The sequence below is a fragment of the Heteronotia binoei genome, chromosome 6, assembly GCF_032191835.1.
Source record: "Heteronotia binoei isolate CCM8104 ecotype False Entrance Well chromosome 6, APGP_CSIRO_Hbin_v1, whole genome shotgun sequence".
NCBI lineage: Eukaryota > Metazoa > Chordata > Lepidosauria > Squamata > Gekkonidae > Heteronotia > Heteronotia binoei.
In genome coordinates this window covers 15,907,945-15,934,817 of record NC_083228.1, presented here as the reverse complement: position 1 = coordinate 15,934,817, position 26,873 = coordinate 15,907,945, and the positions used below count along the sequence as shown (strand labels likewise).

The 26,873-nt window shown below is 48.5% G+C and overlaps 1 protein-coding gene across 1 annotated transcript in view; it reads right to left on the bottom strand.

The window, feature by feature from the left end:
• LOC132573544 (synaptotagmin-15-like) overlaps nt 1-25,483 on the bottom strand; it is a 29,030-nt gene extending 3,547 nt beyond the window's left edge. Inside the window, exons 1-6 of the mRNA XM_060241059.1 lie at nt 25,329-25,483; nt 12,024-12,228; nt 9,823-9,968; nt 7,908-8,203; nt 5,775-5,945; nt 1,629-1,749 (exon numbers count right to left, since the gene is read on the bottom strand). Coding sequence (XP_060097042.1) covers nt 1,629-1,749; nt 5,775-5,945; nt 7,908-8,203; nt 9,823-9,968; nt 12,024-12,228; nt 25,329-25,335 — 946 coding nt within the window. The 5' untranslated portion in view covers nt 25,336-25,483. The remainder of the gene's footprint in view (nt 1-1,628; nt 1,750-5,774; nt 5,946-7,907; nt 8,204-9,822; nt 9,969-12,023; nt 12,229-25,328) is intronic.
• Nucleotides 25,484-26,873: the final 1,390 nt, after the last annotated feature.

Below are 26,873 nucleotides of genomic sequence, written 5' to 3'. Positions count from 1 at the left end.
ATACTCAGGACTCTTTTTGTAGCAGGAACAAATTTGCCTATTAGGCCACGCTCCCCTGATGTAGCCAATCCTTCAAGAGCTTACAAGGTCCTTCATACAGGGCCTACTGTAAGCTCCAGGAGGATTGGCTACATCAGGGAGGTGTGGCCTAATATGCAGGAGTTCCTGCTTATTCTGAATCAGACCCCTGGTCCATTGAGGTAAGTATTGTTTACTCAGACCGGCAGCAGCTCTCCAAGGTCTCCAAGGCAGATGCCTTTCACATCATCTACTGCCAGATCTTTTCTAACTGGAGATGTCAGGAATCGAACCTGGAACCTTCTGCATGCCAAGCAGATGTTGTACCAATGAGCCGTAACCCAATCTTGCCAGGTTTTGGGAGCTCAATAGGGTTGGTGCATGGGAAGGAGACCACCAAGGATGGTTCTGCAGAGAAAGGCAATGGCCGACCACTTCTGCTTCTCGCTTGCCTTGCTGGGGTCACCGTACGTTGGCTGTGATGTGATGGCCCTTGACACACACACACACAAATGCATGGCCAAATCCTACTTGGAAAGAAGGTCAAGGGAGTCCCCTGTGCAAGCACCGAGTCGTTACTGACCCATGGGGTGATGTCACATCATGACGTTTTCTTGGCAGACTTTTTACAGGGTGGCTTGCCATTGCCTTCCCCAGTCATCTATACTTCCCCCCCGCCCAGCAGCTGGGTCCTCATTTGACCGACCTCGGAAGGATGGGAGGCGGAGTCAACCTTGAGCCGGCTACCTGAACCCGGCTTCTGCTGGGATCAAACTCAGGTTGTGAGCAGAGCTGGGACAGCAGTACTGCAGTTTTACCACTCTGCGCCACGGGGCTGAGTGAAGCGCCCATATAGAGAGAATTCCTATAGGAACATCCCTGGCCATTACCAGAATGGGAGCACAAGGAACTCAAACAGTGCAGAGAGGAAGGGCTGGAAACTAATCTGAAAGGTGCACATGGCTCTCCTTTTCCTTGAAGCTGCCAGGCGCCGTGCCTGACACGCAGCACTACAACACTGCTTATCACTGCTTTTTTGTAGAAAAAGCCCAATAGGAACCTATTTGCATATTAAGCCCACACCCCCAGACATCACCATTGTTCCACACGGCTTTGTTGTAGAAAAAGCCTAGAAGGAACTCATTTGCCTATTTGGCCACACCCCTGACATCACCATTGTTTCACGCGGCTTTTTTTTTGTAGAAATAGCTCAACAGGAACTTATTTGTGTATTATACCACACCCCCTGACATCACCATTGTTTCACACGGGGCTTTTTTGTAGAAAAAGACCAGCAAGAACTCATTTGCATATTAGACCACACCCCCTGACATCACCATTGTTTCACATAGGGCTTTTTTTGTAGAAAAAGCCCAGCAGGAACTCATTTGCTTATTAGGCCACACCCCCTAACACTAAGGCAACCAGAACTGTATTCCTGTGCGTTCCTGCTCAAAGAAAATACACTGGCTGTTTTGGATCCTATGGAATGATAGCCTCAGCTTAGTCACTTTAGTTTCTAGGGAGAGTCTGAGCAAAGAAAACCAACAACTTTTTAAAAAACGTTGCTCAAAAACACAACATATCTTTAAATTTCCCACAATACTTACTGGCAGTCGGTCTGTCGTTCTGGAATTTCAGGCCTCTGGCTCTCAGAACCACCACCGTGAGGCGGCCCAGATAGTCGTTATAGCTGAGAGAAAACTGGATGTCGCCATGTTCTGACGGAGGCTTTAAGTGGAGAAGAACGTTGGTCAGCAGCTTTGTAAAAATGTCACTTCATCGAATGTACAGTCCTTCTCTTCACGACAGTGTCTGAGGTTAGGGTTGTATAGGGCAAAACCAATGAGATTCCAAAACAGAAGCAATACATCTACTCCTTTCCACATTAGGCACAGTGGTGTGCACAAATGCACATATCCTGAGGCAGTGGAATGGATCCTACCACTCCAGTGAGCATGTAGGAAGCCTTCCTCCAGTGAGTAGCCATTAAGAAGGAGGAGGAAGAGGAAGAATAAGAAGAGGAGGAAGAGGATTTATGTATATCCTGCCTTTCAATACCCCAAAGAGTCTCAGAGTGGCTTACAGTCGCCTTCCCTTCCTCTCACTGCAACAGACACCCTGTGAGGTAGGTAGTGCTGAGAGAGTTCTGAGAGAACTGTGACTGACCCAAGGTCACCCAGCTGGCTGCATGTGGAGAACTTGGAAATCAAGCCTGGTTCTGCAGATTAGAGTCCACCGCTCTTAACCACACTGGCTCCACCCCAGCAGCTGACGTTGAGCATTCATATATACAAACCTGGCCATGCCATGTGGAGTGAATGGAGTTTGTGTCAGATCCGCGTGAGCTTTGGATGGACATCAGGCTATCATTTCACATGCAATCTGCACAAGGGCTTCACAGTCCATCTAGTGATTCCGCAATCTCGCATTGAACGTGTTTGACACTCGAACTTAGCGTGCTTGACTGTGAATATCAGATGTGAACCAATTGCTAGGTCTGCGACCAAATTACTCGAATGCCCGCTGAACAAGTTTGCTTTTTACAAATCTGCATGCATGCTGATCTACAAAAATTGACAGGAGAAAAACCACAGTTTCCATGAAAACCAGCTACAGTACAATGAAATTTAGCAAAATATTACATGTATTAAACACAATCATTCACTCTCATAAATACAAAATTTACATAGCATGCCTTACTGGACGGAAGGCATGTGAGGTTTGACACTTAGTTGTGTGTGTAAATTGGTTGTTCTTGCCATGCCCTAGTTGAATGGTTGGAAGCTAGATAAAGCATCTGTGAAACGGGGGAATTTAAAAAGTACTACCTCATTGCTGCTCACTATTTTTCCAAGCTGTTTATATACAGAAAGACTGTATCACTTTTTCAAGCTGTTTGGATACGGAAAGTTAGTTGGGACCTGGAAGAATTTCAACTTTTGGACTGCGACTGATCCTTTTGGACTTCTCTAAATATTTTATCCAGCTCCTTGAGCCTTATTGTTTCATCCAGTAGGGTATGCTATGCAGTGGTTGTTGGGTTTTTTTACAGAAAGCCCAGCAGGAACTCATTTGCTTATTAGGCCACACCCCTTGACACCATCATTGTTGCACACAGGGTTTTTTGTGGGAAAAGCCCAGCAGAAATTTATTTGCATAATAGGCCACACCCCCTGACACCAAGCCAGTCAGAATTGCATTCCTGCTCAAAAAATGCCCTGATGCTTTGTAAATTTTGTATTTTTGAGAGTGAATGATTGTATTTAATACATGTAATATTTTTCTGTATTTCATTGTACTGAGGCCGGTTTTTACAGAAACTGTGGCTTTTCACCTGCCACTCTCTACGGTGATTCTCTGTTTGGGATCTACAGAGATTGGCAGCCATTAACGTCACTAAGGGGTAATTAGAAAACACTGAACAGTGGGATTTTTTTTAAAAAGGACACAGGGTATATTTATGATTGATTTGTACAATTCCTGATTGATTTAATGGTCTAATTAAACGACTGCTTGCTGAGTGGAGCAGAGAGGGTAGGAGGAGCGGAAGTCAACTGATTGTGTTAGGACATGCGTGTATGAAAAGCGGATCCCGCTGTCCTGCAATGGGTTAAAAAGGAGGAGGGCAAAGCAGGCTGCCAAAAATCCACAGCACGGTCTACGAACCCAACACAAAATCAGTTGCCTGTTTGCAATAATGTACCGGATTCACTTCAAAGTGCTGGTTTTAACCTTTAAAGCCCTATATGAGCAGTGTCCTGCATACCTGAGGGACCGCCTTTCTCCGCACATGCCCCAACGAGCACTTCGGTCCGGGTCTCAAAACCCGTTGACAGTCCCCAGCGCCAGAGAAGCTAGGCTCAAGTCAATTACAGCCAGGGCCTTTTCTGTTGCTGCCCCTAGCTGCTGGAATGAATTGCCAGAGGAGGTTAGGGCCCCGCGAGAGCTTTTACAGTTCCGCAGGGCCTGTAAAATGGCACTCTTCCACCATGCGTTCTCATAATGGTAACATCTATAGCAATGGATTAGGCCCATAAGCCTAAACATCACCTTAGATTTCTCTTGGCGCCCCTGGATCCTCTTTGGAGCATCAAACACTGACCAACTCGCCATTGGCGATCATTGTATGAATGATTGCACTGATATTGATGTTTTAATAATTGTTTTATGTTTCTGCTTTATTGCTGTTTTATCTCAACTGGTCATTGTTTGACCCTAACCTGTGAGCCGCCCTGAGCCTGCCTTGGCGGGGAGGACGAGATATAAATAAAATAAAATAAACTCGCAAAGAGGATGTCAGCCAAACGGGTAGGCATTTGAGCATCCCTGGATCCAGTGACGGAATTACTACAAACAAGCGACATCCGTATGCAGATCTATCCTGCGTTGTGTGTTTTTCTTGCCCTTCACCCTAAAAACCAAACAAATGTGTCTTTGTTCCATTCACCATCTTTCCACAGCCATCCCAGGGTCTCAGGGAGAGTAATGAAGTGCTCTTCTGCATACAATAGCACAATATTTGTTAAAGGAGAAGAAAACAAATGACCTCCACTCGCAAGTCTCTGGTTTGGGAGGAGTCCTTCTTTCCATGTTACTGCTTTTCATGCACATCCAACTCACCCCACTGGTCAAATTTAACTGGAAGGGTTTAATAACCATGTGTATTCAGGTCAGGACTGGTTGTCTGGAAGCAGGGCTGGATTAACAAATAGGCTGAGTAGGCACCTGCCTATGGGCCCCCATGCCTCTAGGGGCCCCTGGTTGATTTGCCTCTCTCTGCCTCTCTCCCGGAGTTTTGTCAAAGGGGCTTTTGAGAAGATGCCTGCAAGAGATATTAGAAGATAATTTGCGAGGCCCCTCTCCCCGAGTTTTCAACTGCCTAGGGGCCTCCGCACGGTTTAATCCGGCACTGTCTGGAAGAGATGCAGGAAGCCGTTCAGCAGAGAAGGGGGAAATGCTCATTGGTAGGATCTGGACATGTTTAACTTTAGCTGGATCATGTTACCCCTGGGCTGACCTATTCAGTGTTTGTATTTTGAACTGTCCCCTGAGCACACCAGAAAAACACAATCACAAGGAACAGATTACTCTGTAACAGGTGTGGCCAAACTTGCTTAACGCAAGAGACGCATAGAATAAATGCCAGATGTTTGAGAGCTGCAAGACATGAACATCAGATGTTTGAAAGCTACATGGTGGAAGGAAGGAAGGAAGGAAGGAAGGAAGGAAGGAAGGAAGGAAGGAAGGAAGGAAGGAAGGAAGGAAGGAAGGAAGGAAGGAAGGAAGGAAGGAAGGAAGGAAGGAAGGAAGGAAATATTGGGAGGGGATGGAGGTAGAGGTGGAAAGAAAGCATCTTTAAATGCATTCTCCAAGCTGCTGGCTGGCTTGGCTTGGAGAAGTGATTTAAAGAGGCAAATGTCTTCTTCAAGCCAACTAAGCCAGAGTGGTGGGGGCTTCAAGAGCCACACAATATGGGTGAAAGAGCCACATGTGGCTCCTGAGCCACAGTTTGGCCACCCCTGCTCTGGGATATGACTTATTGTCCCAATCACACTTTCCAAATACCTTTTACTTTTTTGTACATGATCCCCATACTAACCTATACATTGTGAGAATTTGCTTCCTTTTAGTCCATATCGTACACTGGATTTTCTAGAATCCCACCACCCGCTGACTAGGTGGGAGAGCTCTGAATTAAAAACAAGCCACCCTGGCATTTCTCTAATGAACTTAACCTTTAATTAGTCGCCTACCTCCAGGGTTTCTGCTTCCAAGTCTCTCCAGATGACAACTTTGTTGTCTCCGCTCAAGGTTTCGTTTTTTAGGGGGAACATCACTTGGCCTAAGAGCATGTGTTTCTTTTGTTTGTCCACATGGTAGACGCAAAACTTCAGCGTCCTCTGATGTAAGGTGTTACTGGAAACCTGGATAGTAGCCATCAGAACATTAAAACAAAATTGGAATTCATGTCTAAATTAAGCAATTTTTTAAGCACGGGTTTCTGGGGAAAGGTTACAACGCTTGGAATTGTACATCTCCAGAAGAGGGTGCCCGCTGCTTCTCTGTTTGGGGCAAGAATTCCTTCAAGTCAGAAGACAAGAGCAGAAACTCATGCAGAAACAACAGGGGTCAGCCATTTTCCCTCTTAATACACTTTAAAATGAAACTTAATTTTTAGGGTTTGTAGAATCTTTCGGGCTCAAGTGCCGTGTTCTACTGGAGAAAGTTTTTCTTCCAAACGTTTCATTCTCAGCTGCGGAGAACATCCTCAGTGGCGTTGCAGCCGGAGCAGGCGCTCTGACCTTCTTGGCTGCTGTACGTCAACGCCAAGAAGGTCAGAGCGCCTGCTCCGGCTGCAATGCCACTGAGGATGTTCTCCGCAGCTGAGAACGAAACGTTTGGAAGAAAAACTTTCTCCAGTAGAACACGGCACTTGAGCCTGAAAGATTCTACAAACCCTAATGATGTTACCAGCCGTGAAAACCTGAAATCTTTGAAAACTTAATTTTAGTTGACAAACAAAGGATTCTGGGTCAAAAAGAGGTTGTTTTCCATCCTTGAAGGAAGAGCTGTTGGGAAAAAGCTTTTTGGAGCAAGGAAATGATAGGCAGGGAAAGGGGGAAGTGACACCTTCTCCAATCACTTCTCTACTCCCTCTTAACCCCCCCCCCCAAAAAAAAATGGTTCTTTGCACACCAAAAAACAAAAGAAGATATTGGATTTATATCCTGCCCTATATTCTGAATCTCAGAGCTGTCACAATCTCCTTTACCTTCCCCTCAGCACCACCACAACAGACACCCTGTGAGGAGGGTGGGGCTGAGAGAGCTCTCCCAGCAGCTGCCCTTTCAAGGACAACTCCTACGAGAGCCATGGTTGACCCAAGGCCATTTCAGCAGGTGCAAGTGGAGGAGTGGGGAATCAAACCTGGTTCTCCCAGATAAGAGTCTACGCACTTAACCACTACACCAGGGGTGGCCAACGGTAGCTCTCCAGATATTTTTTGCCTGCAACTCCCATCAGCCCCAGGCAGCATGGCTGGGGCTGATGGGAGTTGTAGGCAAAAAACATCTGGAGAGCTACCGTTGGCCACCCCTGCACTACACCAAAGGGTCACCAGGCTTCCACTGCACGCATTTGCCTGTAAGATGTTGGTGAAGGCAGTGGCTGGTGAACACAGAAGAAGACTCTGAAGGGGGCAGCAAGAAGACAATTAGATGGGATATTAAGGACAGCACCTTCTCTCCCCCGATAAGTTGTCATTCCTTGTCTGTCTCCAGATTGCTACTCTCAGGGCAATTTCCCCCTTCCTCTTGGAAATTCCATACTCAGTCTTACCCTCTCCCTCAGCCAGGGCTGGAGCTGGGGGTTCTGCTGGCCCAGAGGGGCCTCATCCCCACCTTTCTGGCTCCAAGCAAGACAACTACGCCCCCCCCCACTGGACGGGGTTGGGGGTGGTCGCCTTTGCGTTCCTTGGGTCTGTGCTTTGGAAGCACAGACCTAGAGAATGCAAAAGCAGTCGGGTGGTGCATACGCTCCAAGCACACATGCCGCCGGGGTTCAGAGGCAAGTGGGCAGAGGGGGCACCTAGCAGCGCCCTGTAGGTCAGTTGGCACCCTAGGCAGCTTCCTACGAGGCCTACTCCCACGCACTGGTCCTGCTTTCAGCTAGAGATGTAGACAGGAACCTATTTCTGTCTCTCCTCTTTCCTATCAAGCATGTTAGTTCCTAAATAAACATTTATCTACACTTTAATCAGATTGTGCACCGTTGCTGTGTTAATTATGCTGCCAACACCAGGTGTCATTTGACTTCCATCTATCGGATGCCCGGGGAACATCAACCGCATCACAGCCACGCCACAACCCACCGCGATAAAAGATTACCTGGAAAACGAAATCCTCTTCAAACTGCGGGTTGAGATTTTTGCGCTTGATCTTCGACTGCAAATAGCGTCTTTCGTCCGGCAGCAGGTAGATTTTCACAAAGGGGCTACAGGAGGCAGATGGCGGCTGCAGCTTCCGAGCCTTGATCAAGGAGACAAGGAGCTTTTCTGACTCCTGTTCATACTCCAGTGAGAACCACAGCCGGCCAATGCAGCCCTCGGGGAAGTCTGTCTCACTTTTGTCCTCCGGGAACTTATACAGCTCCGGGTTGATGACTCCTACCTGGTATGCTCCAGCTTCGCAACAAGGAAGAAATCAACACAGTGAGATACCCAATGCACAATTTAATTTAGTTTCTACTTATTCCCCACCCTATCCCGCAAAACGTACTAGGGAGAGAGACGCACACAGAAGCACAGAGAGAGAAACAGAAATTCTTGTTGGTGTCAGCAACTCAGCATGCCTGAACATGGGAGAGTGCTACATCACTCGGAGTGTGTATAAGGAAGGGGCGGCAAACTGCTTCTCGGGAGCCACATGTGGCTCTTTCACACATTTTGTGTGGCTCTCAAAGCCCCCACTGCCCTGTTGGCCAGCTTGGAGAAGGCATTTGTCTCTTCAAATCGCTTCTCCAAGCCACGAATGCATTTAAAGTTAAAGTTGCTTTCTTTCCACCTCTCCCTCCCTCCCCCATCTATGTGCTTTCCTTCCTTCCCTCATTGTCTTGCAGCTCTCAAACATCTGATGCTCACGTCTTGCTGCTCTCAAATCTGATGTTTATTCTATGTGGCTCTTACGTTAAGCAAGTTTGGCTACCCCTGGTATAAGGTGTTAGCTCCTTGAATGGGATACCTCTCTTTGACTGATTCCCCAATCGCCTTATGCCGCTCTCACGCTCCTCTTCTCCGGGGGCTTCTGTCGGATTTCACACTACCTCCCCCGGGGCTGCAACTCGCTTTGCCTTTTTCACGTGGAAGAAAGAAACAGATTTTTAGAGGATCTTGTTTGCTGCGCGAAAGAGGTGGAGCGAGTTGCAGGCCCGGGGCAGATAGTGTGAAATCCGACGGAAGCCCCACGGAGAAGAGGAGAGTGAGAGCGGCATAAGGCTATGCAATCCTATGTACATTTACTCTACTCTAAACTAGGGTTGCCAAGTCCAATTCAAGAAATATCTGGGGACTTTGGGGATGGAGCCAGGAGACATTGGGGGTGGAGCCAAGATCAAGGCTGTGACAAGCATAATTGAACTCCAAAGGGAGTTCTGGCCATCGCGTTTAAAGGGACGGCACACCTTTTCAATTCCTTCCTTCCACAGGAAATAATGAAGGATAGGGGCACCTTCTTTTGGGGCTCATAGAATTGGACCCCCTGGTCCAATCTTTTTGAAACTTGGGGGGTATTTTGGGGAGAGGCACTAGATGCTATACTGAAAATTTGGTGCCTCTACCCCAAAAACAGCCCCACCCAGAGCCCCAGATACCCACAGATCAATTCTCCATGATTTTCTATGGGAATAAATCTCCATAGGGAATAACAGAGTTCCCAACAGACATTTCCTTCCCCTCCGCCCCCCCCCCCCCGCTTTCTGATGACCCTGAAGCGGGGGGAGGGTCTCCAAACCGGGGGATCCCCTGCCCCCACCTACTCTAAACACCCCTACTCTAAACACATTGATGTCGATGGGATTGAACTGGAGTAACTCAGTTCGGAGTAACTCAATACTTTCCCCCCAGCGTTAGGGTTGCTACACTCTACTCAGTGCTGGAAACCCAGCACGACGAAGAAAAGGAAGCACCAGCCTCCTTTTCTGTACATACGAGGCACGGAAGATTCCCTAGAAGAATACGGTATTGTCAATATAACACGCAGTCCAGTTCCTAAAAAAGTTTCACTCATCGGATCCGTGTCAACCTACCTAAGGAATGGAAAGAAGATCGAGGCCCAGAGTCGGGGGTCACATACAGATCGCTGTCATCTTGAACTTGCTCTCCATTCGTCATGTCAATCCAAGCTTGCTTATGAAATTTCGGGGGAACGATAAAAGGGACGCTTCTCATTCTGCTGGACACATCCACGGTTCTCAGATGAATTTGGAACAACAACCAAAAAAGAGTCAAGAGACCCCTGTGAATTTCTTTGGGAACAAATTCCACTTAATTTAACAGGAGAAATGTATAGTGTAATAGTACTCAAGGCTCTTTTTCTAGCAGGAGCTCCTTTGCATATTAGGCCACGCCCCCTGATGTAGTCGATCCTCCTGGAGCTTATGGTAGGCCCTCTAAGTGCTTGGAGGATTGGCTACATCAGAGGGCATAGCCTAATATGGAGAGAAGCTCCTGCTACAAAAAGAGCCCTACTGTTCTGTAAAATATCTTTTCTAACGTATTTTTATCCCACCACTCACAATACAAGAATAGTCACCAGTGTTCCCTCTAAGCTGAGTTAGCGTGAGCTAGCTCACAGATTTTTAGCCTCCAGTTCACACATTTTTGCCCGAGTCCAGGAAGGAGGACCCCAGAGCACAAGAATTTATGCAGGAGCTCAGAACTTTAATACCAGTGGCTCACAAAGTAGAATTTTTGCTCACAAGACTCTGCAGCTTAGAGGGAACATTGACAGCAACCATTCCCTACAGGGATAATAGAAAGGATGCTTCTGTTTATCATTCATGTACGTTTTGAGTCAAGTCACAGCTGACTTGTGGCACCCCTCAGGGTTTTCAAGGCGACAGACATTCAAATGTGGTTTGCCATTGCCTGCCTCTGCACCCCTGTCCAGGTATTCCCTGGTGTTCTCCCATCCAAATACTAACCTGGGCAACCCTGCTTAGCTTCCAAGATCTGACAAGATCAGCCTAGCCTGGCCAATCCAGGTCAGGTCACTGAACCAGCTGGAGATTCCAAACCATCTTCAAGGACAGCCCCTCGTGAAGCTCTGACATTTTGGTCTCCATCATCCATTCCACCTAGGGATGTCAACCTCCAGGTGGGACCTGAGGATCCCCTGCAAGTAGAGGTCATCTCCAGACTACAGAAATCAGTTCCCTTGGAGAAAACGGATGACTTGGAGCAGGGGTGGCCAAACTGCGGCTTGGGAGCCACATGTGGCTCTTTCACATGTATTGTGTGGCTCTCAAAGCCCCCACCACCCAGCTAGCAGCTTGGAGAAGGCATTTAAAGTTAAAGTTGGTTTCTTTCCACCTTTCCCTCCCCCATCTATTTTCCTTCCTTCCTTCCTTCCTTCCTTCCTTCCTTCCTTCCTTCCTTCCTTCCTTCCTTCCTTCCTTCCTTCCTTCCTTCCTTCCTTCCTTCCTTCCTTCGCCATCTTCAAGTACTTGAAGGGCTGCCATATAGATGATGGTGTGGAATTGTTTTCTGTGGCCCCAGAAGGTCGGACCAGAACCAATCAATGTTCCCTCTAAGCTGAGTTAGCGTGAGCTAGCTCACAGATTTTTTAGCCTCTAGCTCACACATTTTTGTCTTAGCTCAGGAAGGATGACCCCAGAGCACACTAATTTATGCAGTAGCTCACAACTTGAAAGCTCACAAGTTTATGCAGTAGCTCACAAAGTAGAATTTTTGCTCACAAGAGTCTGCAGCCTAGAGGGAATATTGGAACCAATGGTTTGAAATTAAATCAAAAGTGTTTCTGGCTCAACATTAGGAAGAACTTCCCGACTGTTAGAGAGGTTCCTTGGTGGAACAGGCTTCCTCGGGAGGTGGTGGGCTCTCCTTCCTTGGAGGTTTTTCAACAGAGGCTAGATGGCCATCTGACAGCAATGAGGATCCTGTGAATTTAGGGGGAGGTGTTTGTGAGTTTCCTGCATTGTGCAGGGGGTTGGACTAGATGACCCTGGAGGTTCCTACCAACTCTATGATTCCTCCCTCCCTCCAACATCTGATGTTCATGTCTTGCAGCTCTCAGACAACTGATGTTTGTTCTTTGTGGCTCTTACGTTAAGCAAATTTGGCCACTATGATTTGGAGGACGGCCTCTATGGCATTGCACCTCTCTGAGGTCCCCAGCTGCACCAAGCTGCATCCCCAAATCTCTAGGAGTTTCACCACCTGGATCTGGCAACCCTACTTCCACCCCGTAATGTATAGGCTTGTTCACCTTGAATTTTGAGGGCAAACAGATGACTGGGCGTTAGCTGATTCCTGCAGACTGGGTGACTTTTCGACTGGGGAGGAAGGGCTGGTGAGTTCTTCATAAGAAGCCTGCAGGTACACCTTCTTCCAAAAGAGGTACGCTGCTATCCCAATCAGGACCAATAAAAGAATCCCACCGACCACACCTCCGACCACAGCAGCTACCTGTGCTGAGTACACAAAAAGCACACCGGCCTGTGAGAGAATGTCTTCAGGTGCAGGAAATGTTATCGGTGACTCTTAACGTCCTTGGGAGTGATAGTGATTAGGTTGTCTTGAATTAATATTAGCAAAAAGCTAACGGAGGTGAGGCAAAGAGCTCCTGCCCGTTCCCGCCCCTCCTCCTCCCCTTCCTCCTGCTTCTCAGCACACCATCCCGTTCATAGGGAGTGACGTCACAGCTTTCTGTTAAACAGGGGTGGGATTCTAGCAGGAGCTCCTTTGCGTATTAGGCCACCCCCCCCTCGATGTAGCCAATCCCCCCAAGAGTTTGCAAAAAAGAGCCTCGTAAGCTCTTGGAGGATTGGCTACATCGGGAGGGTGTGGCCTAATACGCAAAGGAGCTCCTGCTAGAATCCCACCCCTGCTGTTAAATATACTTGAAGTGGTTCAAAATAGGATTGCCATCTGGAGAGATGACCAAGATCCATTCCCCTGGAGAAAATGGGTGCATTGGAGGGGGCACCCTATGGCGTTGTACCCCGCTGAAGCCCCTCCCCTCCCCAAACCCTGCCTCCCCAAGCTCCACCCACCCCCCAAATCTCCAATTTCTCAACCCAGAGCTGGCATTCCTAGCAGGGTCGGCTTCAGGGCATCTGACACCCAAGGTGAGGCCCTCCCCTACCACCCCCACCCCACTGCCCACCCCCTTCCTCCCCCCACCCTTGCCCCCAGGAAAGGACAGGCTATAAATTGAATATAACAACAACAAGGTGTCACTGGACTCAAACTCTGTTCTGCTGCACTCAAGTCTATTTCTGTTTCCACTTGTGCATCGCAGGATCTGAGCCACTGAGCAGTACTTGATATTCATATAACTTCAGCAGTATTTTTTTCCTTTTGTTTGACACAAAAACGCTTAGGGCTTTCAAAACAGAATACGGAGCAAATTCACAAAGCTACAGATACTGAGCGGTGAGCTGTGCCATACCCAGGAATCGTTTCCTTTCATCCTCCATTTGCAACAAGGAGCCTAAATGGGAAACAGACGCAGACGCACAAAACCAAACAAAGCAGCAGAATATACTCTGAATTAAAGGATACATCCAGGGGTGGAATTCTAGCAGGAGCTCCTTTGCATACTAGGCCACACACCCCTGACGTAGCCAATCTTCCAAGAACTTACAAGCCTTTTTTTTGTAAGCTCTTGGAGGATTGGCTCCATCAGGGGGGTGTGGCCTAATATGCAAAGGAGCTCCTGCTAGAATTCCACCCCTGGATGCATGCACTTCCTGATCTTGAAAGGTCAACGCGGCTTCAGCCATGCTGTAGGAAGTCCCATGTTGCAAAGCAGCTATTTGCATTGGACCATCTTTTGGCAACTACACAGGGTCCCAGCCCGAGTTTGAGTGTGAATGGAACAGTAGCCACTGGTGTGGTTGTGCCTTCCCTGTCAAGTGAAGAAAATGTAGGGTTGCCAATCCCCAGGTGGGGGCAGGGGATCCCCCGGTTTGGAGGCCCTCCCCTCGCTTCAGGGTCATCAGAAAGCAGGGGTAGGGGAGGGAAATGTCTGCTGGGAACTCTGTTATTCCCTATGGAGATTTATTCCCATAGAAAATCATGGAGAATTGATCCGCAGGTATCTGGGACTCTGGGGGGGGCTGTTTTTTGGGTTAGAGGCACCAAATTTTCAGCATCTAGTATCTAGTGCCTCTCCCCAAAATACTCCCCAAGTTTCAAAAAGATTGGACCATGGGGTCCAATTCTATGACCCCCAAAAGAAGGTGCCCCTATCCTTCATTATTTCCTATGGAAGGAAGGCATTGAAAAGTTGTATCGTCCCTTTAAACGTGACGGCCACAAATCCCTTTGGAGTTCAATTATGCTTGTCACAGCCTTGATCTTGGCTCCACCCCTAACGTCTCCTGGCCCCACCCCCAAAGTCCCCAGATATTTCTTGAATTGGACTTGGCAACCCTAAGAAAATGGTAGAGGCAGAATCTACATCAGGAGAGGAGCTAGCCACAGGCTTGGACACTATATCCTCTGCAGGCTAACCTGGAGTGGACCAGAATTCTAAAATGGCCCTGGAAGATGCTGAATCAAGCACATGTGTGCATTGCGTTTGCATTTATTTATTTATGTCCCACTCTTTTCCGAAGTTGGGACTCAAAGTATCTTAGAACCAGGGTCTCCAACCAGGGCTTTTTTTGTAGCAGGAACTCCTTTGCATATTAGGCCACACACTCCTGATGAAGCCAATCCTCCAAGAGCTTACAGCAGGCCCTGTACTGAGAGCCCTGGAAGCTCTTGGAGGATTGGCTACATCAGGGAGTGTGGCCTAATGTGCCAAGGAATTCTTGCTACAAAAAAAGCCCTGCTTTTTCCATTGACATTTACTCCTGTCTACCAAGTATAGTCAGAATACAAAATAACATGGAGGACAAAAATTCTCAGCAACCAAGGCCGGCTCTGTCACTAGGCAAATTAGGCAAATGCCTAGGGTGCGGCCTTCAGCATGCACTGAATTGGGCACCCCCCACATAACTTGATGATGTTATCAGCGTGGGTGGGGCGTGCCAGAAGTTAGCCTTGTCTATGGGTGTCGGACAGTCTAGGGCCAGCCCGGTCAGCAACTCTTGACACTGGCCAAAACACCTTCCACTAAAGCATAGGCTTCCCAATCCCCAGGTCCCAGAGGGGGATCCCCTGGTTTTAGAGGCTTCCCCCCTCCCCCAGCCAGCTGGCCGGCGGGGGAAGCCCCGCCCCCAGAGCCATCATGCACCTCCATGAACGATTCCCATAGGGAATGATGGGGAATTGAACCACGGGTATCGGGGGCTCTGGGGGGGCTGTTTTTTGAGATAGAGGCACCAAATTTTCAGTATAGCATCTAGTGCCTCTCCCCAAAATACCTACCGAGTTTCAAAAAGATTGGACCAGGGGGTCCAATTCTATGAGCCCCAAAAGAAGGTGCCCCTATCCTTCATTATTTCCTATGGAAGGAAGGCATTTAAAAGGTGTGTGGTCCCTTTAAATGTGATGGCCAGAACTCCCTTTGGAGTTCAATTATGCTTGTCACACCCTTGCCCTTGGCTCCGCCCCCAATGTCTCCTGGCTCCACCCCCAAAGTCCCCAGATATTTCTTAAATTGGACTTGGCAACCCTACTAAAGCAGGGGTGGTCAAACTTGTTTAACATAAAAACCATAGAATGAATGTCCGTTGTTTGAGAGTCGCAAGACATGAGCATCAGATGTAGGTAGGAAGGGAGGAAGAAAGAAAGATAGGGAGGGAGGAAGGAAGATGGGGAGGAAGGGAGGGAGGAAAATAGGGAGGGAGGGAGGTTGGTTTCTCCTTTTCCCCCCTCTCACCCCAATTTGAAATAGTGGAGAATGGCTAGGAGCACCCATAAAATTTGACCCCTTGCTCCAATTTACTTGAAACTTGAGGGTTATTTAAAAGACAGGCACCAGGAGCTCTGTTGCAATTTTGGTTCCTCTACCTCTAAAAAAAACCTCCCTGAGATACCTAGAAACATTTAAAAACAACTGTACCTTTAAAAACAACTACCCCAGCCATTCCCCAGAGGGAATAATGGAGCCAAAAATTCAGAAAACCCCTGAATCCGAATACTGCAGGTCTGTAGCTTATGGGGGGAGCCTGTGGGGGCCCTGCCTCCTGACTTCCTATTGGGTGCCCCAACTCAGGTGTCCTGACCTTCTCTCCCCCCCTCCAGGGGCAAAAGCTGAGGGGCATCGGGGTTGTCCCCTCCACAATTTAAATTGCAGAGGGGGCATACTGAGAAGCAGCCACTGCCCCCCCCCCATCATTTAAAGGACCCTCAAGTGGTGGGGGAGGAAGGGAAGGTCAGGTACCTCGAGTCATGGCGGCAGCCGGGAGAGGGGGACCGCTCCATGCCCCCTGGCTTTTTTACATGCCCCCCAACTTTTAAAATCCTGGCTACGGACCTGGAATACCGTATCCATATTTGGAATTCGGGAATATTGGGGGTTAGGGTTGCCAATCCCCAGGTGGGGGCAGGGGATCCCCCAGTTTGGAGGCCCTCCACCCGCTTCAGGGTCGTCAGAAAGCGGGGGCGGGGAGGGAAATGTCTTCTGGGAACTCTATTATTCCCTGTGGAGATTTATTCCCATAGAAAATCATGGAGAATTGATCCGCGGGTATCTGGGGCTCTGGGGGGGCTGTGTTTTGGGGTAGAGGCACCAAATTTTCCCTATAGCATCCAGTGCCCCTCCCCAAAATACCCCCCAAGTTTCAAAAAGATTGGACCAGGGGGTCCAATTCTGTGAGCCCCAAAAGAAGGTGCCCCTATCCTTCATGATTTCCTATGGAAGGAAGGAATTGAAAAGATGTGCCGTCCATTTAAATGTGATGGCCAGAACTCCCTCTGGAGTTCAATGATGCTTGTCACAGCCTTGATCTTGGCTCCACCCCTAATGTCTCCTGGCTCCACCCCCAAAGTCCCTAGATATTTCTTGAATTGGACTTGGCAACCCTATTGGGGATACTGATTCCCCCCCCCCCCCCGAGATAATAGTTTATTGAGAAATAGCTGAGTTACAAAATAATGCAAAATAGAATATCAATATCTGCGTGCGCACAATAGGCTGCCTTTACAAAGCACAGATGATGATGGTACACAAGACGTTTGACCAAAAAAAGCAAAAGAAGTGAACAGATTCAGTGGAATGCTGTCAAATGCAATGCAAATTGCACCAACCTAACATTTAACTTATTTCACACAACATTAAGCCTGAGATGTAATCTTCGTGAGTCAATGTAGACGACGCACAGGTGGGCCTGAATTTCTAATTTAAGAAGGGTTCCCATTTATGTCGTATTTTTTCCTGCTACCAAGATGCAATGTAGAGCCATGAGAGCCCGCCGTTTTGTCTAAAAGGAAAAACTCCCATAGTTTGGAAGCCGAGGACCTGATAGAAGGGGGTCGACCGACTTCCATTTCAGTCCTATGGCATGCTTCACTGCCATGAACATTAAGGATACCGATATTTTTCAGGTCCAGTATGCCCAAGCCCGAAAAGGAATTTCAAAATTTGCACCTCCCTACAGGGTTGTTGTTCTTGTGAGGTCGAAGAGGGGGAGAGGAGACGAATGCAATGATTCACCATGCGTGCATGGCCATCTGCTCCACAAGGATACTGTGTTGGGTGCCCCCCCCTTTCCCTATCAAAACCAGGGCTTTTTTTGTAGCAGGAACTTCTTTGCATATTAGGCCACACGCCCCCTAATGTAACCAATCCACCTGGAGCTTACAGGACTCTTAGTACAGGGCCTACTGTAAGCTCCAGGAGGATTGGCTACATCAGGGGTGTGCGGCCTAATATGCAACGGAGTTCCTGCTACAAAAAAAAGCCCTGATCAAAACTGAAAAGGTGTTTTGAGTAACATACCGCGACTTGTGCTAAGTGCTCCAGCATGCCCGAGAGGATCAAGGGTTGACATTTACACAACTGCTATATGAGGAATTCCTCACCAGCTGCTTAATCACATCTTTAAACATATCTGGCCCTCCCAGCCGGCAGGCGGCCCAGCCGTCCTTTCCTGCTGGCTGGTGTAATCCCCGCCCTTCTGTGGGGCTCAAACAGAACGGGGTCAGGATTGACCGGGGTGGAAATGAAAGCCACGTTTCGGTTTGCTGGTTTTGAAAAGGATGCTTTATCTTACCTGCTCTCGGCACGGCAGCAAGACGTAAAATCATGAAGGAAGGGAGCTACTCGGGTTTTGGGAGCCCTCTGTTTGTTCACATGACCAAAGACATGAGTCCCACGGACCAATAGTTCAACCCTCGGGCATGGGGGATTTACTCAGCTGGCCCAAGTCCCAAGCCGCTAGACCAGGCGAGGCCAAACTTGCTTAATGTTGGCGCCACATAGAATAAATGTCAGATGTTTGAGAGCTGTAAGACATGGATGTCAAATGTTTGAGGGAAGGAAGGAAGGAAGGAAGGAAGGAAGGAAGGAAGGAAGGAAGGAAGGAAGGAAGGAAGGAAGGAAGAAGAAGAAGAAGAAGAAGAAGAAGAAGAAGAAGAAGAAGAAGAAGAAGAAGAAGAAGAAGAAGAAGAAGAAGAAGAAGAAGAAGAAGAAGAAGAAGAAGAAGAAGAAGAAGAAGAAGAAGAAGAAATTGGATTTATATCCCGCCGTCCACTCCGAAGAGTCTCAGAGCGGCTCACAATCTCCTTTCCCTTCCTCCCCCACAACAGACACCCTGTGAGGTGGGCGGTGCTGGAGAGGGCTCTCACAGCAGCTGCCCTTTCGAGGACAACCTCTGACAGAGCTATGGCTGACCCAAGGCCATTCCAGCAGGTGCAAGTGGAGGAGTGGGGAATTGAACCAGGAAGGAAGGAAGGAAGGAAGGAAGGAAGGAAGGAAGGAAGGAAGGAAGGAAGGAAGGAAGGAAATGGGGGAGGGAGAGGTGGAAATAAAGGAACTTTAAATACATTCTCCAACCTGCCAGCTGGCTTGGTAGTAGGGTTGCCAATCCCCAGGTGGGGGCAGAGGATCCCCCAGTTTGGAGGCCCTCCCCCCGCTTCAGGGTCGTCAGAAAGCGGGGGGAGGGGAGGGAAATGTCTGCTGAGAACTCTATTATTCCCTAGGGAGATTTATTCCCATAGAAAATAATAGATCTGTGGGTATCTGGGGCTCTGGGGGGGCTGTTTTTTGAGGTAGAGGCACCAAATTTTCTGTATAGCATCTAGTGCCTCTCCCAAAAGTACCCCCCAAGTTTCAAAAATATTGGACCAGGGGGTCCAATTCTATGAGCCCCAAAAGAAGGTGCCCCTATCCTTCATTATTTCCTATGGAAGGAAGGCGCTGAAAAGGTGTGCCGTCCCTTTAAATGTGATGGCCAGAACTCCCTTTGGAGCAATTATGCTTGTCACAGCCTTGATCTTGGCTCCACCCCTAATGTCTCCTGGCTCCACCCCCAATATCTCCAGGCTCCACCCCCAGAGTCCCCAGATATTTCTTAAATTGGACTTGGCAACCCTACTTGGCAGTGATATAAAGAGACAAATGCCTTCTCCAAGTTGGCTGATGGGGTGGTGGGGGCTTCAAGAGCCACACAATATGTGTGACAGAGCCACACGTAGCTCCTGAGTCACAGTTTGGCCACCCCTGAGCTAGACCCTAAGGAGTAGTTCACCTGTCCACAGGGTTGCCAAATTGGGGTTGAGAAATACCTGGATATTTGGGGGTGGAGGGTTTGGGGAGGGAAAATACCACAATGAGATATAACGCGTGTATATGCCAAAGCAGCCATATTCTCCAGGTGAACAGATCTTTGTCCCCTGGAAATCAGTGGCAATTCCAAGAAATCTCCAGTCATCACCTGGGGGCTGGCAACCCTACCTGTCCAGTTTTATTCCACTCATCCCAACATATACAAACTCTTTTCCACTGCATCCCTCAGGTGAAGACTTAGGTTTTGAAATAAGGAAAGGTCCCCTGTGCAAGCACCAGTCGTTTCCGACTCTGGGGTGACGTCGCTTTCACGTTTTCACGGCAGACTTTTTATGGGGTGGTTTTCCATTGCCTTCCCCAGTCATCTACACTTTCCCCCCAGCAAGCTGGGGACTCATTTTACCGACCTCGGAAGGATGGAAGGCTGAGTCAACCTCGAGCCGGCTACCTGAAAACCCAGCTTCCACTGGGGATTGAACTCAGGTCGTGAGTAGAGTTTAGGACTGAAGTACTGCAGCTTTAACACTCTGCGCTTCAGGGCTCTTCCTCTTTCTTGAAATAAACATGGACCAAAATAAACGGAGCTGTACACTTGCACGCTCCACAATTGCTATTCAGCCACTCAAAGACCACAGGGTGCAAAACTATACCTCCGCTTACACCTCTCCAGTGTGCAGCAGTAGCTGAGTTTCTTACAAGATGTTGGAGAACCAAGTCAGTACTGGAGACTTCAAAACTGGTGACGCCGTAACCGCTTCTAGTTTCAGACCTGGAAGTGATGCCATAGCATGGGTGACGCTCTAGGAATTTCCCAAACCTCTATGGTTTTTAGCACAACAGTTTCAGAAATTCCTAAAGCATTGTACTATGCTGTGACATCACTACCATGGAGTGGCTGTGAGAGCGTGTACCTAGAGGGTGGACGGTTGCCCGCCGTATGATATCATTCATATTATTGAAACTTGAAATAGAACTATTTATGAATTCTTACCGTGGTCTATTGTTTCTTATTTCACCAGTTGTTCTGTGGCTCTGTGTGTGCGTGTGTGTGTGTGTGTATGCAGGCCTCATACATGCAGGAGAGCCAGTTTGGTGTAGTGGTTAAGTGTGCGGACTCTTATCTGGGAGAACCGGGTTTGATTCCCCACTCCTCCACTTGCACCTGCTAGCATGGCCGTGGGTCAGCCATAGCTCTGTCAGAGGTTGTCCTCGAAAGGGCAGCTGCTGTGAGAGCCCTCTCCAGCCCCACCCACCTCACAGGGTGTCTGTTGTGGGGGAGGAAGGTAAAGGAGATTGTGAGCTGCTCTGAGACTCTTCGGAGCGGAGGGCGGGATATAAATCCAATATCTTCTTCTTCATTTTGGGCAGGAGCTGACAGGAGCAGAGCTCCAGAACCTCTAAGTTTTATTGTGCTCTTTCTTTCTTTCTTACCCCTCCCTCCCAATGGAACTTCTGGGCTCCGCTGTTCAACCCCCGTGTAAGAATTTTGCTAAACTGTATGATTTAACAAACTTTCTAATACTTCCCCTCAACACACACACAAAAAAATTGGGGAAATAACCCAAACATATAAAGCAGACAGATAGAAATCTTCATCATGCCACTGCAGCCACATAGGAGAAAGTAATTTTAAAAGACTGATGGGAGTAAGGTTTTATTACGATAATTATAATTCAAGGAACATTTTAAGGTGGTTGCTGAGCTGATATAATTTAGTGCACCTTCCGGTGATATCAGGGGGTTGTGGCCTATGCAAATGAGTTATGCAAATAAGTTGTGCTAATGAGCTCCGGCATCCCTTAACCACATTCAGATCCATGTAGGGCTGCCAATCCCCAGGTGGGGGCAGGGGATCCCCCGGTTTGGAGGCCCTCCCCCCGCTTCAGGGTCGTCAGAAAGCAGGGGGAGGGGAGGGAACTCTGTTATTTCCTAGGGAGATTTATTCCCATAGAAAATCATGGAGAATTGATCCGCGGGTATCTGGGGCTCTGGAAGGGCTGTTTTGGGGGGTAGAGGTACCAAATTTTCAGTATAGCATCCAGTGCCTCTCCCCAAAATACCCCCCAAGTTTCAAAAAGATTGGACCAGGGGGTCCAATTCTATGAGCCCCAAAAGAAGGTGCCCCTATCCTTCATTATTTCCTATGGAAGGAAGGCATTGAAGAGGTGTCCCTTTAAATGTGATGGCCAGAACTCCCTTTGGAGTTCAATGATGCTTGTCACAGCCTTGATCTTGGCTCCACCCCTAATGTCTCCTGGCTCCACCCCCAAAGTCTCCTGGCTCCACCCCCAAAGTCCCCAGATATTTCTTGAATTGGACTTGGCAACCCTAGATCCATGTCACACAGTGGCCAAAACTCAGGTGCCATCAGGAGGTGTACCAGTTTAACCTCGGGCGGTTGTTGTGAAGACAACATGGAAGACGGGGGAACGACATTGAGTGGCTTTGAGTCCCCATGGGGGAGAATAGCATGGTATAAATATCTAAATACACAAAGCACGAACCATCCTTAACACAACGCCCCATCCCCCAAAGGTCAGGAGAAACAATTAAAATACTCTTGCAGTCATTCCACAGGCAAACGTTGCCATTCAAAAGACATACCTCTTGTATTCGACAGGCAATCCAAATCAAATAAAACCGATTACACACAAGCAAGAGCCTCCTCCTCTAAAGATAAGCAATCAAAAAGGAGAAACTGTTAACTCGTTATTAGCAACAAGTGCTGCAGAAAGGGTGTCTAAATTCTCAGCTTCACAGGTGGTCTGGAGGTCGGTTGCCACCTGCCTAATGAATGGCCTTTTCCTTTAATGGAGGCTTAACAGGATATTATTCATGGGGGGCATGTTATTTATCTCAGTTCTATGAAAAGCTTCAGCTTCCCATATCCACATATGAAGCCTCTATGAAGGGGGCAGAACATTCTTCTGGAGAGCCAGTTTGGTGCAGTGGTTAAGTGTGAGGACTCTTATCTGGGAGATTCCCCACTCCTCCACTTACACCTGCAGGAATGGCCTAGGGTCAATCATAGCTCTTGCTGAGTTTGTCCTTGAAAGGGCAGCTGCTGTAAGAGCCCTCTCAGTCCCAGCCACCTTACAGGAGGTCTGTTGAAGGGAGAAGATATAGGAGATTGTAAGCCGCTCTGAGTCTCTGATTCAGAGAGGAGGTCGGGGTATAAATCTGCTGTCTTCTTCACCAGCCCTGTTGGCAACCCTCTCTGGAGGTGCAGAGACATTCACTATGTGTGCAAAGGCTCAGGTCAGACTTCAGCATGCTTACTTAGAAATAGCTGAGTTCAGTACGACATATTTCCTAGTAGTTGTGCTTAGAAATGCCACCTTCTCGCTTCATTATATAGAGTTTCTACGCCCTCTTTTGAGTAGGAACTCACAGGACAATAGTTCCGGCTGGCTTGGTATCTGAGGGTGTGGCCTAATATGCAAATGAGTTCCCGTTGGGCTTTTTCTACAACAAAGCCCTGTGTGAAACAATGGAGCTGTCAGGGGATGCGGCCTAATATGCAAATGAGTTCCTGCTAGGCTGTCTCCACACAAAAAAGCCCTGTAGACCATCAATGCTCCCATTTTACAGATATGGAAACTGAGGCTGAACAAATATCCCTGGGCATCTTGAAACCTGGTTTCCCAGGTTCCATTAAACCATGTTCCCAAGCAGGCAGAGCTTAGAGAGTGAAGGCCAAGGGTGTCCGTCTCAGTTAATTTTCTCAGAGAGCAGCACAGAGAAGTTAAGCTGTGAAGGAGGAAAGAGTGCCCGGACTTTAAACAGGCATACAGATAAGACATTTTGTCAGAGAGCAGGGGTGTCAAACATGCAGTTTGGGGGGTGAATCAGGCCCCAGGAGGTCTCCTATCAGGCCCCCGAGTAACTGGCTGTCATCTGCTTCCTTCTCCCTCTCTCTTGCTTCCTTCTGCATCACAGCTTGCTTTGCAAGGCTTGCTCAATTGCACAGGAGCTACAGAGCAAAGCCTCTGTTTTCCGCATTCGCTGAGGCTCCTTCCTAGGGGAGGAATGGGGGGGGGGGACAGCTTGCTTTGCCAGGCTCTCTCAGTCGCAGAGCTACTGAGCCAAGCCTCTCTTCCTTCTATTGGCTGAGGCTCCTCCCCCCTCCAGTCCCCTGGGGAAGGAAGGAAAGAGCCAGCGCTTCCTTTGCCCAGTTCCCTGAATCCCATGGGAGAGATACAAAGAAAGCATCTTTAAGACCAATGAGTGCTAACGTTTTAAGCATGTTTTAAGGTTTTTTTTTTAAAAGTACATTTGTGTTTGTCTGCGTCCATTATAAAATTTATATCTCTGCTACCTAATCTTAAATAGCTACACATGGCCCAGCCCGACATGGCCCAGCCCAACCACATCTCATTTATGTCAGCTCCAGCCCTCATAACAGACGAGTTTGACACCCCTGCGCTAGAGTCCAGCCTCCAAAGCATCCGTTGTCTCCGGGGGAACTGATCTCCGTAGCCTGGAGATGAGCTGTGATTTCAGGTCCCACCTGGAGGACAGCATTCCTAGCGGTTGCCATCAATCTTGGAAAGGTCATCTCAATATTGTATAGACCCTAGAGGCACGGGCAGTTAGGAACATCGCAGTGTAATCCTATGCAACTTGACCCCACCGAGTTCCGTGAGCAGATACTGGAGCAGCCCTTCATAGGATTGCAATGTTAGAAACCAGTCAATAGACGAGTGAAGCAACATCCACAAATGAAGCAGACAAGAAGGGCACTGAAAGGAGAAAGAAAAGCTTCCTGCTTCACCAATCCTTAAGGCCAATGTATAAGGAGAACTAAGATTCTATAATGTATTTGCTTCAGTATTGATACCCCACTTTCTTCCCTAGTGGATGCCCAAAGAAGCTCATAGCCAGTGTCTCCTCTAAGTTGAGTTAGCTCACGTATTTTAGCCTCCAGCTCACACATTTTTGTCCTCCCTCAGGAAGGATGAACCCGGAGCACACTAATTTATGCAGCCGCTCACAACTTTAACGCCAATAGCTCACAAGGTAGAATTTTTGCTCACAAGACTCTGCAGATTGGGGGGAACATTGCTCACAATATTGTTCTCCCTTCCTCCATTTCATCTTGACAACAACAACCTTGTGAGGTGGGTTATGCTGAGAGAGAGAGAGAGAGAACAGGGTACCTGCAGCTAGTTGGGGATGAGGAAATGAAGACTCTATTTAGGGGACTGCTCTGCAGAGGAGAGAGAGAGAGAGCGAGCGCACAGCCCAAAGCCGGCCACTTTTCTACCACCAAGGACTTCCAAGCCCTTGTCAGACAATTGTTCAAAACGTCACGAAGAACATTATTAAAATCACATTCCTCTGTTCTTTCATCATAAATCAAGGAGAATTGATCCTATTGTCCAGGTGTCCGAGAAAATAATCCTCCCCACAAAAGGATGCTGTGTGAACTTCCCCCACCTTTACCACACTGCGTTCACCGCACTACATTAGAGATATTGGCAGACATTAGGGGCACTTGGTGCCCAGTGGGAGGGTCTGTTGTGCAGACATGGACGGATTTCACCCCCCTCGCCTCTCCCTCTTTATAACATCTTTGCCCCCAAATGAGTACTGCACAGCTTGTGGACTCCAGCTAAAGGAACATGCATGCAACATGTTAAGATAGGTCCCAAATGTAAGATAGCTCCATTTCTTGCCTCGATCCATCAAAGTCAGTATTGTCTACTCAGACTGGCAGTGGCTCTCCAGGGTCTCAAGCTGACGTTTTTCATGCCTACTTGCCTGGACCCTTTTTTAGTTGGAGATGCTGGGGATTGAACCTGGGACCTTCTGCTTCCCAAGCAGATGCTCTACCACTGAGCCACCATCCCTTCCCTTAACTTCCTTCACTTCCCATTACTTCCTTACCAGACATGGGTCCTCCAGAGATCGAGCAGGTGCCAGTATTCCAGGCGTGCTGTTAGATCCTCAGCCCCATCTTTCCCTCACAGGGATTCGAGCTCTGCGTCTTCTTTCTCCTCAGCAGCTGTTCTTTTTCCTCCTGGGCTCCTCCTCCGACCAGAATTCAGGCTAGCCAGGAGAGCAACGGACCAAGGCTTCACCTTCGCCTGGTGACCTCAGGTGCTAGCCGCCGCCTTTTTTCCCACCTGGATCTCTCAAGCGCCTGACAGCCCGAGGTCACACACACAAAGGCAGGCAGGGGTTGGAGTTCCCTTCCTTAACTACCTGCTCCTTCTCGCCTTCCCCCTTTGGTTGCTGAACTGGCTCCTCCTTCTGCTCGCAGGCGAGATCTGGAATATTTCACTGACTGTCAAGTCCTGCCAGCTCCCGCAATCTGGGGAAGGAATCGTGGCAGTGGTCTTGCCCAATGCCACCCTTTCCTTCCTGCAATTCGCGCAGGTTTCCTGAAGGAGGGGCACAGGCCTCTCTTAGCCAAAGCATCAGCCCCCGGACGGCAAAACGCCTGGATTTTTAACTCGCTTTCCGCAATGTTATATTGTGTTTCGAAATAAAGCCTCTGCCAAGATTGTGCTTTACTTCAAGAGGCCAAAATGCTTCTTTAATTGCTCGGTAAAAGTCGCTGCCCAAAAAGATCCAGCTAAGGACTGGTTATGTGGAAACAGCCGTTTCCCTAGACGGTGTGGGTGGGGGTGGGGGATGACTGGTTGTTCAAATGGGCATGGGGCCAAAGACTCCCTGTTCATAGAGTTGCCAGCTCTGGGTTAGGAAAAACCTGGATTAGGGCTTTTTTTTTGGTAGCAGGAACTCCTGTGCATAGTAGACCACACGCCCCTGATGACTGAAGAAGAAGACTGCAGATTTATACCTCGCCTTTCTCTCTGAATCAGAGTCTTAGAGCGGCTTACAATCTCCCATATCTTCTCCCCCCACAACAGACACCCTGTGAGGTGGGTGGGGCTGAAAGGGCTCTCACAGCAGCTGCCCTTTCAAGGACAACCTCTGCCAGGGCTATGGCTGACCCAAGGCCATGCCAGCAGGTGCAAGTGGAGGAGTGGGGAATCAAACCCGGTTCTCCCAGATAAGAGTCCGCGCACTTAGCCACCACACCAAACTGGCTCTCCTTGTACTAAGAGCCCTGTAAGCTCTTGGGGGATTGGCTATATCAGGTGGGCCTAATATGCAAAGGAGTTCCTGCTACAAGAAAAGCCCTGACCTGGATATATTTGGGGGTGAAAACTGCGGACAGTGTGGTTTGGGGAGGGGAGGGACCTCAGAGGGCTATAATGCTATAGAGTCCTCCCTCAAAAGCAGCCATTTTCTCCAGAGGAACTGATCTCTGTAACCTGGAGACTAGGGCCAGTTCCCCACTAGCCTTATGCCGCTCTCATTCTCACCTTCTCCGCAGGGCTTCGGTGGGATTTCACACTATCTGCCGCGGGGCTGCAACTCGCTCCGCCTCTTTCGTGCAGCAAACAAGATCCTCTAAAAACC